The sequence below is a fragment of the Pogona vitticeps genome, chromosome 4 (assembly GCF_051106095.1).
Source record: "Pogona vitticeps strain Pit_001003342236 chromosome 4, PviZW2.1, whole genome shotgun sequence".
In the NCBI taxonomy this organism is placed as follows: domain Eukaryota; kingdom Metazoa; phylum Chordata; class Lepidosauria; order Squamata; family Agamidae; genus Pogona; species Pogona vitticeps.
Genome location: NC_135786.1, coordinates 101,408,452 through 101,421,131, shown reverse-complemented (window position 1 = coordinate 101,421,131; position 12,680 = coordinate 101,408,452). Strand labels below are relative to the sequence as shown.

Genomic DNA, 12,680 nt, shown 5'->3' with positions numbered 1-12,680 from the left:
TTGTGAACAGCAGTAAACAGAAGAGGATATGCTGTAGGCTAGTGGTCCCCAACCTTGGGCCTCCAGATGTTCTTGGACTACAACGCCCAGAAGCCTTCACCACCACCTCTGCTGGCCAGGATTTCTGGGAGCTGAAGTCCAAGAACATCTGGAGGCCCAAGGTTGGGGACCACTGCTGTAGGCCATCTTGATTGCTGCCATTGGTGTTGTCAACATTCAGGCTGCCTTTTGCTAGGTAAATCTTGGCATCCTTTTTCCTGTTGGCAATGGGGGCATGATCTTGTGCAACAATATTAGGCCATTTCTTGCCTTTTTTAATTCTGGGTACAGAAGCGCAAAATCCCACATTCATAAACCAGAAGGTTGTTTGGTGTTTTTTTTGAAGAATTAAATTTCATATAGCTCACCTGTCCCCATCTTCCCAGAGTGAACTGAGCTTTCATTTACCTTTACTTGGCCTCGATCATCAATCTTATAGTAGTTTTCAAGCTTTTTCTCAATTAGCTGTGCAAGTTTGCTAGCATTTTCCAAAGGCTTGCTAAAAAGAGAAAAAATATTAAATCTTTTTGTTACTCTTCATGTAGATACGGTTTGAGGAGGTGGACTTGTCCATGAAAATACACATTAAAATATAGCAGATTGTCTTTAAGATGCCACAACATTTATCTTTTTTTCTTTTGTTTTTGCCTGATATGCTAGCACTAACTAACATGGCTACCTCTTCTAGAACTCCAGATATTAAGAGATCTTTGAAATCAGCATTCAAAGTAGCCGATTCATTTGTTCATAAGAACTGTAATGGCTTGTCAGCTGCCAAACACAGGAAGACTCAATGTGAAGGAATACCACTGTGGAGTGTGCCGTCCCCTGCTAGTGAAAGATCCAGAGAGGGAAGGGAAGTAGAGAGCAGGCAAGGGCGAGAGGACCTGAAGGAAAACACGATTGCAGAGAAAGAAACATGAAAGAGTGGGAAGTTTGAAGTTAGTGGAGGAGAGAGAAGGCACGAAAGGGGTGGAGCAGGAGTTTTGGTTTGGGAGGAAAGTATAAATACCCACAGCGAGCGCCATTTTGGGGGAGAGATTAAACTGTGGAAGAGAAAGAGAGAGATCGAGAAGTTAAGAAAGTACGAGCAGGTTAAGACCCAGGAGTTACTGGGGGACTTCCCAAACTTAAAGTTAGGAAGGCTGCTTCCCAATCTGCCCTCCCAAGAAGGAATGGGTTGAACTACGAGACCCTGGAATGGTCTGTAGTGATCTTCCCTAAGAACAAAGGGAGAGGACGCCAAGTTATCCAACCCGATGCTCGGCACAACACTCCTCCAGTAAAAGGAGACAGGGCAAGGCACCCATGTTGCGGCACCATTTGTGCAGTGCGGAGTGCACCCCTGCAGAAACCGACAGATGTGGAGAGATTTGCCCTGCATCCCTTTGGGTTCGGTTGGTGAGAGGACTTAATATGCATTAGACAGTTATGGCTTGTTGCCAGAATTGAGTTTCTTTGATCAGTTTTCTAACACTGTTGATCCACTTGTAACCAATAAAGATGAGGTTGTTAAAGTTAAGAAGACAGCTCCTGTGGTACTTCCCGCCCAAAATGAGGAACCATCCAAATCAGAAATTGAACCCATTCACACTCAAACAACTGTTCTATTTAGCAATTTTGTCCTAAAGTAGCTGAAATCCTGTTGTGCAGTTTGAAGCTATGGGAAGTGTACAAGAGGGTGGAAGTGCTACTCACAAAGCACTTCTACATGCATGCCATGTGACTGGTTAGACAATCAACTTCTGCAGTGCTGGTCACCTGGGTGATCTACTTCTGCCATGATTCTGCTGGTATAACTTAACACAACACTAGAACATACAGGGTTTCAGCCATAGATTGGCAGCAGTTCTTCAGGGCAGACCTTAGAAAAGTTATTACTTTCACTACAGCACCTGCAGTTCCCTGTCCAGCATAGCCACGTTGAGTGGGAGATCCTATGAGCTGTCATCCAAATAATAGCTTTTCAAAACTCTGTTTCGAGCTTCAGACAGGGCTTTTTCTAGTATACCTGGGGATGCCAAAGATTAAAACCAGATCTTCGGCAGGCAAAGCAAGTTGTTCTACCATTGAACTACAGCTCTTCCTTCCAATTCCTTATTTATAACACATTGAGTTATAATAGTGCATCACAAGGGAGCCTTATGGTGCAGTGGCTACATTGCAGCACTACAATCGAGACTCTGCTCATTATATGAGTTTGATCCCCATGGGCTCAGGTACCCAGCTTAAGATCAACTCAGCCTTCCATCCTTCCAAGGTCATTAAAGTGAGTACCCAGCTTGCAACGGTGTGTGTGCAATGTGCAGCCTGCAGATTTAAACTGTAAACTACCCAGAAAGTGCTTTAATCATTATCAGGTGGTGTATAAGCAGCATACTTTGCTTTCCTCTGATCTTACATGATACAGTGGGGTCTTGACTTGCGAGCTTAATCCGTATTGGAAGGCGGTTCGCAAGTCAAAAAGTTCGCAGGTCAATTCTGCATTTCCCATAGAAATGCACTGAAAACCATTTGATCCGTATCTGCTCTTTTCCGTCCATAGAAACTAATGGGAAGCGGCGCGGGACCCCGAGGAAGGGAAGGGAAGGGGTGCTGTCAGTCGGGGCATTCATTACGTACCTGCGAGCCCCTCCGCTCGGCCCAGAAGGGGCCCACAGGTCCCGGCGGCGGCCTTGGCGGGAGGGGAAGGGGAGGCACCGGAGAGCAACCTCGCACGGGGAAGACGAGCCGCTCCCGCGGCCCTCAGCAGCCCCGAAGGAAGGCGGGCAGGGGGCAGGTTGACGGGCAGCCTGGATGTCGGCGCTAGGGCTAGGGTAGGCCTCCTGGAGCTGGCTGCGGAGCCTGCCGGTGCTCTCCCACTCCTGTGGCCCTCGGCAGCCCCGAAGGAAGGTGGGCAGGGGACGGGGATGACGCCCGCGCTGCCTCCTGGCCTTCCCGGAGCCTCTTCGTGCGCCCCGGAAGCTCCTCGGCAGCCCCAGCCGGGCAACAGGCTCTCGTCTTTGCTCCCGCCTCCTTGCTCCAGGGCAGCAGATCCCGATCCCGCGCCTCTTGGGGCAAAGGAGGTGGAGGAACAGAGCTCGGCCGGCGGAGGCGCCCAAAGCCCCCGGGGGCTGGGCGGATGCTGCGGGGACCCTCCCTTGCCGCTCCTGGGAGGGCAAGGGCCGGCTCCTCCGGGCACCCTTTCGCCAGGCAGAATTGCCGCCCTTCCTCATGTGGGCCGAGCGGCGACCTCCCGCCTTGCTCTCGGCTCCTTCCCAGCAGCCGGCCGGCCGTCCAGCAGCGCCCACAGCGCTACCCCCGTAGCCGCTCCGTTGCCTTGGAAGTGGAGGCTCTGCGGGGGTTTTTTTTCGAAGGGCGCCTCCCGCTCTGTCTCTGGCTTCTTCAGAGGAGGCGGCCCCGCGCTGCCAGCGCCTGCCCCGCAGCTTGGAGAGAGTCCTGCGGAGCCATGCCTCGTCTCCCAACACGCCTCCTTGCTTCCTTCAACAAGTGGCCCGGGACCCCGGCGAGCTCGAGGGTGTGGCGGCACGGTGGCCCTCAGAAGAAGGCGGCAGCGGCGGGGGCAGGAGCAGTGACGGCGGCAAGCGCAGCACCCAGCAGTACTGTAGCCCGCCCGGTAGGAGGAGTGCCCCATGGTCTCTCTATAGCCAGCGCTCAGTGTGAGCGCCTGGCTCTCTCGGCTTTCGCTGTTGACAAACGACAGCAGTTTGAATTTCCCGCTTTCCCCGCCTCTCCGGCCCCTTTTTCCCCCACTTTTTGGTTCGTACATCAATTCTCCGTTCGCAAGTCAAAATGGATTTTTGCGGACAGAGAAGTATGCAACTCAGGCCGTTCACAAGTCAAGACCCCACTGTACAGCTAACCAGCAAATGACAATCTAGTCATTAGCCGCCCCCCCTGCAGAGACCTCACGTTTGCAAAAGTAATAAGAATACTAGACTAGGATATTTCTAGAAATCTTGTTAATTCCAAAACTCTTCTGCATGAATTGTCTCAGAGACACTTCTTTGGTGCAGAAATCATTTTTCAGCTTTTTCCCTTTTCCTCATGCAGTCCTGCATTTCCTAAGATATATGAAACACCATCAAGATTTTTCCCATTGGACATCCAATGAGTTTGCATTTCTTCCTCACAGTTCAGAATGTACAACCCATTGAAATTCCAAACCATTCAAATCATGGGCATCCATTTCTACCAAGCTAAGAAAATAGTTGTAATAGTTAAAAATCAATTTTAATTTCCTACCTTCTATATCTTACACCTGGGTTTTCTTCCAGCGTAGCACACAATGTAACAATCTGCTCAGCTATTTCCTCCAATACATTGTCATTTGTCTTCTCTGTGATGGGACTGTAGCAGCGATAGAATGCATTTGGGACATCAAGAGTAAATACCTAAGTCAAGAAAAAGCTTCATTATATACTGTTTTAGGAATGAGAATGTAACACAGGTGTAGACTCTGAGAACAATGTTTTTATTAGAATGCAGACAGGAGAAATATCTATGCTAACATGATTTAATGATTTGCCTCCAATCTCTTTGTCTGCTTGAGGCAATATGCTCCTTATTCTCACTCTCTCTGTCACTGTTTTCCTCTTACTCAGACACTGTATAACCTGTTCACTACCTGCACCAGTGACGGAACATGAGAGAGACGGAACTAGCTTCAAAATGGTATTGAGTAATGCAATGTGAAAATAGCCTTCAAGAGAAGAGAACCTCGAACCTGGAATTTTGCAGAAAAAATCTCAGAATGTGTCTAGAGGATCCAAGTTTAAATATCTATAAAATTATGCCCATTTGCTTTGTTCTGCTTTTTTTTTGGGGGGGGGTACATTTATAGATTTTTTAAAGAACTATGAACCTTTGCAGAACATACCTCTGTTAAAATATGGCAAGAAGGAAGAGTGTTAAGTTCATCTAACAGATAATTTGAAGAGCACGGAAAACTAACAAATTTTCCAATACCTAGGAAAGTTGGTAAAGTCTCACTCCTGCACCATTTGAAACATGAAGTGCCTAAACACTTTACATTTTCTTTCTAGTGACAAATGTTTTAAAAGAAGATGAAATAAACGTATAGTGCTGCAAATACATCATTTTAGTTGTCTGTGTAACCATCAACCTCTCCTAATTATGTTTTTTTCAAGAAGCAAAGAAAAATAAAACCTGCACATAGGTTTTATTTATAAAACCACATCTTTAGCATGAACTTTAAGTACAATCACCCTTTTACCTTTAATGAAACAAACTTCCTGCTGTTAAGATAACTTCCCTTTCTAATCTAAGGGGATATCCAAAAGAAGACAGGAATACTCCAAACAGGAATTTCATCATAAAACTCAAAACACCTTATGAAAGGGTGTCTGCCTTCCTTAGGGATGGAATCCTTTGCTATTCTCTTTCAAACGGATTCAAGACAAAGGAGGGAATCTCTTAAACCAGCGATCACGAACCTATGGCACACATGCCACAGCTGGCACACAGAGCCCCTTCTGCTGGCACACAAGCCATAATATTTATTTATTTATTAGATTTTTACCCCGGCCCCCTAGACAGTGTCTACTTGGGGCGGATTACAAGTTGTCGGATTGCTACTCCCCCCTGCGCAGCCAAACCTGAGAAGGGAGCTGCAGCCACGGTGATGGCGCTTTGGCAGGCGGATCCGGAGTATTTCCCCTTGAAACTAATGGGAGAGATTTAAAAGTAAGACCTGCTAACACAATTATATGAGGAAAACTACCCCATGTTCTAGCCAGTGCAACTCAGCAAGGCTTTGAAAGTCTACCATTCACCCTTCACATGCATCTCTTCAGGTTATAATTGCTCTTCACAAGGCTTATCCTGTATAACCTCAACACTGATTTTTTTCATTCATGCTTCATATGAATGTGTCAGCTGCCAATTTCTTTGTAAGTCAAGATTGTTTTCAGACTGCCATCTCCACCTCCCCCTTTTTTATGACTGTCCATGTACAACACTAGGCTGAAACTCAAGACAGAGCCATATCTCTTACTACCAGCATGATAAATAATATACTTCATCAATATTTTTAGTTAAAATGAACTATATTTGAACAGAATTCTTAATTATAGAACTCTGTGCAACCATTTTATTACTGCTGGAATTCACATTGTTCCACAAATAAGTAATGGGCTATAGAGTAATTTAATCTATAAAAATGATGTAATTTAAGTTTTTACTCCACTGAAGACAATATGGTGTAATGATGCACTACAGTCCTGAAGACCCAGGTTCAATGCTTCATCCACTGAGGAAATTCTCATACAGTAAAGTCAAAATGGACTAAACACTTTCAATCTTCCTCATGGATTGTGTGAGGTTAAAATGGGTGGACAGAAAAAAGAATGAGACATATAACTCTGCACTCCTTAGAGAAAAAATGCTAATGATTTTAAAAAAAATCTTTACCAATAACAACTATTCCTACAGTTTTAATTTCTAGAGGTCCTTGTACAACAAAGCACTTTTTCTGGTGAAGAAAATGTACATTAAATCTACAAACTTACACATACTGATCTGAAAGTGTGATGAAATATAAACTAAGAGTTTCTTTTTCAATTTCAGTGTGTGCATGACTCATGTGCAACAAGACGAAGTCACACACCCTGAAATCAAAAAGGAACTCATTATTTAGCAGCAGTATCTCACTGTCAACGATGTCACTCAAGTTACAAAGGCAGAAATATGCAACAGGACATGGGATTCTAATAAGCCCATATCCTTCACTGTTATTCATTTTAACAAAGCCTTTTTTTTCCAGGGCGGGGTAGTCTTGGACACAGACACTTGCTTCCAGTAATCCTTCCAAGTGAAGAATATTGAAAGCTGAACAACAGCAACAGTTAGGACTATGTTTACACTAAGAATCAAAGCAACCCCAAACCCCTTCTCTAGACTTTACTTGAATGCACCACAAAACTTGATATATTTACATAACTGCACTCTTTTTATATTTTTTGGCAACATTTAGTGTTTTGCATAAATTCTGATGTTGCTAAATATGAGGGGGGAAAACAACCGGGCTGGCCACTAGTCTTATCAAAAACACTAGGCATCTTGTTCAATCTGATATCTGGCTCCGATTTCTGCTGTCATTGTACAATGTTTTTGAATATTTTATTTGCTTGCTTGCTTGTTTGTTTACAGACAAAAAGGCTGAAGGTTTACTTTTAAGAAAACAACATTCTCAGAAAGCTGAATTTAATATTCAATAATGCATTTTCTTCGTTCCCACAGATCTGCTGCACAAACACTACTTGCCGCAGCCATATTTTAGAGACTACAATTCAGCACTTTAAAATGGAAGTTGAATAAACTGGGTTTACCTGTGATTCATATGGGAAAAAGTTTATATTTATTTCTTTGCACCGTCGTATGGCCTTCGAACAAGATGACTTCATTTTATTGAAAAGTTTATCATCACAGACTAAGGACAAAAAGAAAAAGTTTCAATGGTCATACATATCTCAGACTTCCTTTTCACAGCAGACATGGTATGTATCTGTACAAAGCAGACTTCAGAAGAAGCCTTCCCCAGCAAATTATACACATAAGAAGACTCTCTTGAACAGTCCTTGCATTTGGACCCTCAGACATAAATTGGGAAGTTGTGGCCCATGGGCTGCAAAATCTAGTTCCAAGGCCTTCCAGGGATTCTGCAACTCCCTAACCCTGAAAAAATTATTATTGTCATCCAAAAAAAAATTAAAAACACTCCCACAAACCTCAGCACAGAACGTAATTTGCCTCTGACAGGCTACCTCCTTTCTTCATCCTGTTCCAGATTCAAAATAGCAATTTCTTTGGACATGAGAAGCAATTGTCCAGTCTGGGGCAAAGGGGTAATCTTCTCAATGGTTCCTGAGTGAATAACTTGTTATTTTTTGGACTTACATTTTTTCCAGGACTGAAAGCAGCTTGAGAGAGGGCATAACCCACAGATATTTGGGGAGGGCAAAAAGACACCTGACACCCTCAGAGGTTGCCCACTAGTTTTTATGTTTTTAACTGAATATGACTTTTTTTGGCCCTAAGCATCCTGAGTGTTTTATGGATTCATGCTGGCAGGATATACAGTACATTTAAAAAATAACATAAAGCACCAGTGTAGAAAAAACTGCATATCACCTCCTCTACCTAATTTCTACTTGCTTCTTTTAAGGATATAATAACTTGATGGAATTTACAGTGGTGCCTCACTTAACGATGTTAATTGGTTCCAAAAAAACCATCGCTATGGGAAAACATCGTTAAGCGAAACACCATTTCCCATAGGAATGCATTGAAAACCGGTTAATCCGTTCCAATGGGAACGGATTGCTGTCCTTAAGCGAAAATCCCCATAGGAAACATCGCTAAGTGAAACAATGTTTCCCCCAAGGGAAAGCCATTCAAAAGCACTGAAGCTGGCTTCAGTGCTTTTGAAGCCCTTTCCAATGTCCGTTTTCGCTCATTTAAAAGTGTCTTAAAATATTTGGAACATGTTTTAAATGTTTGGATTCGGTAGTCCACCTTGTGAAACCTATGCACACTTAGTTTGGTTTTGTTCTGGGTCTTCGTTAATTTTTGGTGATTTTTTGTTTTCCCCATTTAAATCCATTGGACGGACAGACCAATGGTTTTCAATGAGGGAAAAAACAAAAAATCACCAAAAATTAACGAAGACCCAGAACAAAACCAAACTAAGTGTGCATAGGTTTCACAAGGTGGACTACCGAAACCAAGCATTTAAAACATGTTCCAAACATTTAAGACACTTTTAAATGAGCGAAAACAGACATCGGAAAGCCGGCTTCAGTGCTTTTGAAGCCCTTTCCGATGTCCGTTTTCGCTCATTTAAAAGTGTCTTAAAATTTAAATTTAATTTGGCTCTGTTCTGAGTCTTCGTTCATTTTTGGTGATTTTTTTTGTTTTTCCCCTTTAAATCCACTGACCTGTCCGTTCAATGGATTTAAATGGGGAAAACAAAAAATGACCAAAAATTAACGAAGACTCAGAACAAAACCAAATTAAGTTTGCACATGTTTCAGAACGTGCACTACCGAATCCAAGCATTTAAAACAGGTTTCAAACATTTTAAGACACTTTTAAATGAGCAAAAACGGACATCGTTAAGTGAAATTCCCCCCATAGAGAACATCGTTAAACGATGGGGAGATTTCCTTAAAGAAACCCATCGCAAAGCGAATACATCGTTAAATGAAGCAATCGCTAAGCGAGGCACCACTGTATTTTCATTTATAGCAGACCAACTCAGTGTCAGCTAATGTTCCAAAAAGTGTAACCAACTCTTAGCAATGAACAGCAGCCAAGAAACATTTAAACATCCCTGCATAAAGATCTACAGGACAGTATGAGGGTTACAGAGTAAGACAGCTTGTTTATACGTCAACTTCAGCCCCAACATATACCTGAAATATTAAAAAAAATGAAATGCTACTGTCATGGCTACACTAACGGCCAATACCAAAGAAAACTATTAATTTCTAATCACTGAATACTTACAGTCAGTGAAATAGACATACGCTGCTTTGTATTTGCTAGATGATTTACTGACAAAGTCATTTATAAGCCCATCCACAGACTGAAAAATAAAGACAATACACTTTATTTAATTATTAATATGTGTTTTGTTTGCACTTAAAATCAATCGGCAAAACATTTAAAACACTTGCTGAAATTCTGCTGCACAGTTCTCCATATGCCATGAAGATGGCGGCGGCGGCAGCAGCAGCAGCAGCAGCAAATTTCTACTAAAGAAATGTTTCCTTTGGTGCTTTCAGGATGCATATGGGTTTGTAGCATTGTGTACATGTTAAGAGCACCCCAAAAATTGCTTTTAATTAACAGTATTTGCTGCCAATTACAGGGATCATTGTTGTGCATACAGTGGGGTCTTGACTTGAGAACTTAATCTGTATTGGAAGGCAGTTCTCAAGTCAAAAAGTTCTCAGGTCAAATCTGCATTTCCCATAGGAATGCATTGAAAACCATTTGATCCGTATCTGCTCTTTTCTGTCCATAGAAACTAATGGGAAGCTGCTATTCTGCCTTCGACCACTAGAGGGGGATATTTTGTTTCTTTTTTTCTTAGGTCAAGAAAGGTTCAGGGAAGGCAGGGAAAATACAGTCCAGGCAGTACCAGGCAGTCTGAAGACTCCCAATCCACTCTCTAAACGCTGGGAGGAGTGAGGAAGCAGACAGGCACCCTTTTCACTGGCCAACAGTTAACTGAAAGTTCAAATTTTGCACTTTCCCTGCCTCCCACGTGTTTTTTTTCAGTTCTTAACTCAAATTTAAGTATGTAAGTCAAGTCAATATTTTCCTATGAGAATGGTTCTTAAGTCAAAATGTTCTTAACTCGAGCCGTTCTTAAGTCAAGACCCCACTGTATAAAGATGGGTAACAGCATTTCAGCCAATATTTTTTCTAAGTAAAACTACATTAAGAATAGCAAACTGAGAAACAATCAGAATAAATCTGAACTCTGAATCATGGACATATTGTCTTACACAAGTGCCAAAACAAAACAAACAGAGAAGGGGAAAATAGTAGCTTCAGATTTTTTTTTTAATCAAGGTATTTCAACATCATTATTTTTGTACAACCTTAAATATCTGAATGTATTTAGAAAGCAGTAAACCACAGATGCCACAGATGTGTTTAAAGATAGGATTGGGAAGAACAATGAATTTAGAAAGCACAAGTATCATTAATTAGAATATGCCAAAATGAAAGGTTGACATAATCCTTACTTGTTGATATAAACTTTAAATTAACTAACAAGAGTTTTGGGTTTAGATATAAGAGGCACAAGCAATATTTCTGACCTGATATACTAGCATAGACTAAGACAGCTACGTCTTCTAAAACTACAATTATACTAGGGTTTAGCATTAGATATAAAAATGGGAAACCAGGTTAGATCCAAAATTTCCTTGCATTAGCAGAAAAAATATGTGCCTCATACAAGAGGACCTTCACAAATTCTACCATCACCAGCACATAGCTCTAATGTGCACACTCATGACATTCTGAATTACTACCCAAGCGTCAGGCCTGGAGATTCATGATGCAAAGAAGAGCACACTGGAAAGGAAAGAGCAGAACAGTGCTTGTTATATGAGCTCAGCTATTTTAACATTTTGCTTAATCTGATCTCAATGGGATTAAAGAAACTACATAAACCTAGCCCTTATATCGAAAACTGGGCCATAACTGGATAGGCCTTAATATATAGTGTGGGGGTTTTAGCAGTTCTTCTAAAAAAACCCTACCTCTTACTGCAACAATAACCTATGCACTCTTCACCATACAATCATATTTTCATAAAGAAAAGATCAGGTCCATCTGATGCATCTCCCCTCCCTTTGAAATACTAACCTTTGTTGTAGGTGTGATGAGATAAATGGCTTTCATATGAGGGACAGGCTCACGATTTTTGTAAACATTCTCAACAACTACAAAATAAAAGATGAATACGGGAAAGCGATTTAATATTCCAACACATTTATATCTGAAAAACCTATTTTAAAAATACTTAACAGATCTCTTAATAAAGATTTGTTAAAAGGCAAACTCCATTTTCATAGTGGAGCTATTTCAATTCTATCCTTCTTCCCAATAAATAATCCAAAGTGGTTCACAAGGGATAACGAAAACTATGTGAACTTAATTCATAGCATTATGAAGAATGTGACAAAAGATATTACTAACTAGAAGTATTAAGTTTTATTTATTAATTAGCTAGATTACATTATTTAAAAACAGAATGATCTAATTAAGTAATGTTTAAATATTATATAACTTAAATATAAGTATATTTAATATAAATATAATTGTGAAGGTCAAGAGGCAGCTAGTGCGCCGTCTCCTCCGGTGAAAGAGAACATCAAAGAGGAAGGAGAAAAGGGGGACAGTTCGGAGAGAGCTGCCAAACAAGAGAGGATTAAAACAGAGGTCTGCCTGACAGAGGAGGGAAAAAGTAAGAGGAAGGAGCAATGGGTGGATGTATGGGAGGAAGATATAAAGGGAGGTAACAATGTGCGGGACTTTCAAGTAATAACGGGCGTGAAGAAGGAGGAGAGGGAAAAGACCAAGGCGAAAGAAGTAAAAAGTTTACTGGAGGACTTTCCGAACCTAAGGGTTGGAGGACTATTACCTGACCCTGAACGAAGCAAGGAGGTGTTGTAGTCCAAGAGACCAAAGAATGGACAGTGGTGGTCTACCCACAAGGTCAGGGTCCTTGGAGGAAGGTGGTACGCCCAGACCTGACTTTCAGCAAGCCCCCGGAAGAGGGAGATTGGGCACGCCACCCTTGTTGTGGGACACTTTGTGCGGTGAGAAGTACCCCACTCCGGAAACCTACCAACAAGGAGCGTTTTGGTCTGGCTCCCCGGTTCTGAGGCAAGAGTACGCGGTTAACCCATATGGACAAGTTAAACGAAAGTTGTGTGACTGGGACATGTTAGAGCCTACCAAAGTTGTGATAGATACCCCAATGTTGAAAGTTAATAAAAACTGTTCTGCTTGATGTTCAGACTCCTGGCATTCCTACGTACCTCGGTGAACCGCCAAAAGCTACTTACGAAACTTTTGACAATAATATAAACTTAAAT

General features: G+C 42.1%; 1 protein-coding gene across 1 annotated transcript in view; it reads right to left on the bottom strand.

Annotated features, from left to right (window-relative positions):
• The window catches only part of STXBP3 (syntaxin binding protein 3), a 54,076-nt gene that overhangs the window by 21,491 nt on the left and 19,905 nt on the right, over positions 1–12,680 (bottom strand). The window contains exons 4-8 of the mRNA XM_020784636.3: positions 11,446–11,522; positions 9,568–9,646; positions 7,389–7,489; positions 4,285–4,433; positions 448–538 (exon numbers count right to left, since the gene is read on the bottom strand). Coding sequence (XP_020640295.3) covers positions 448–538; positions 4,285–4,433; positions 7,389–7,489; positions 9,568–9,646; positions 11,446–11,522 — 497 coding nt within the window. The remainder of the gene's footprint in view (positions 1–447; positions 539–4,284; positions 4,434–7,388; positions 7,490–9,567; positions 9,647–11,445; positions 11,523–12,680) is intronic.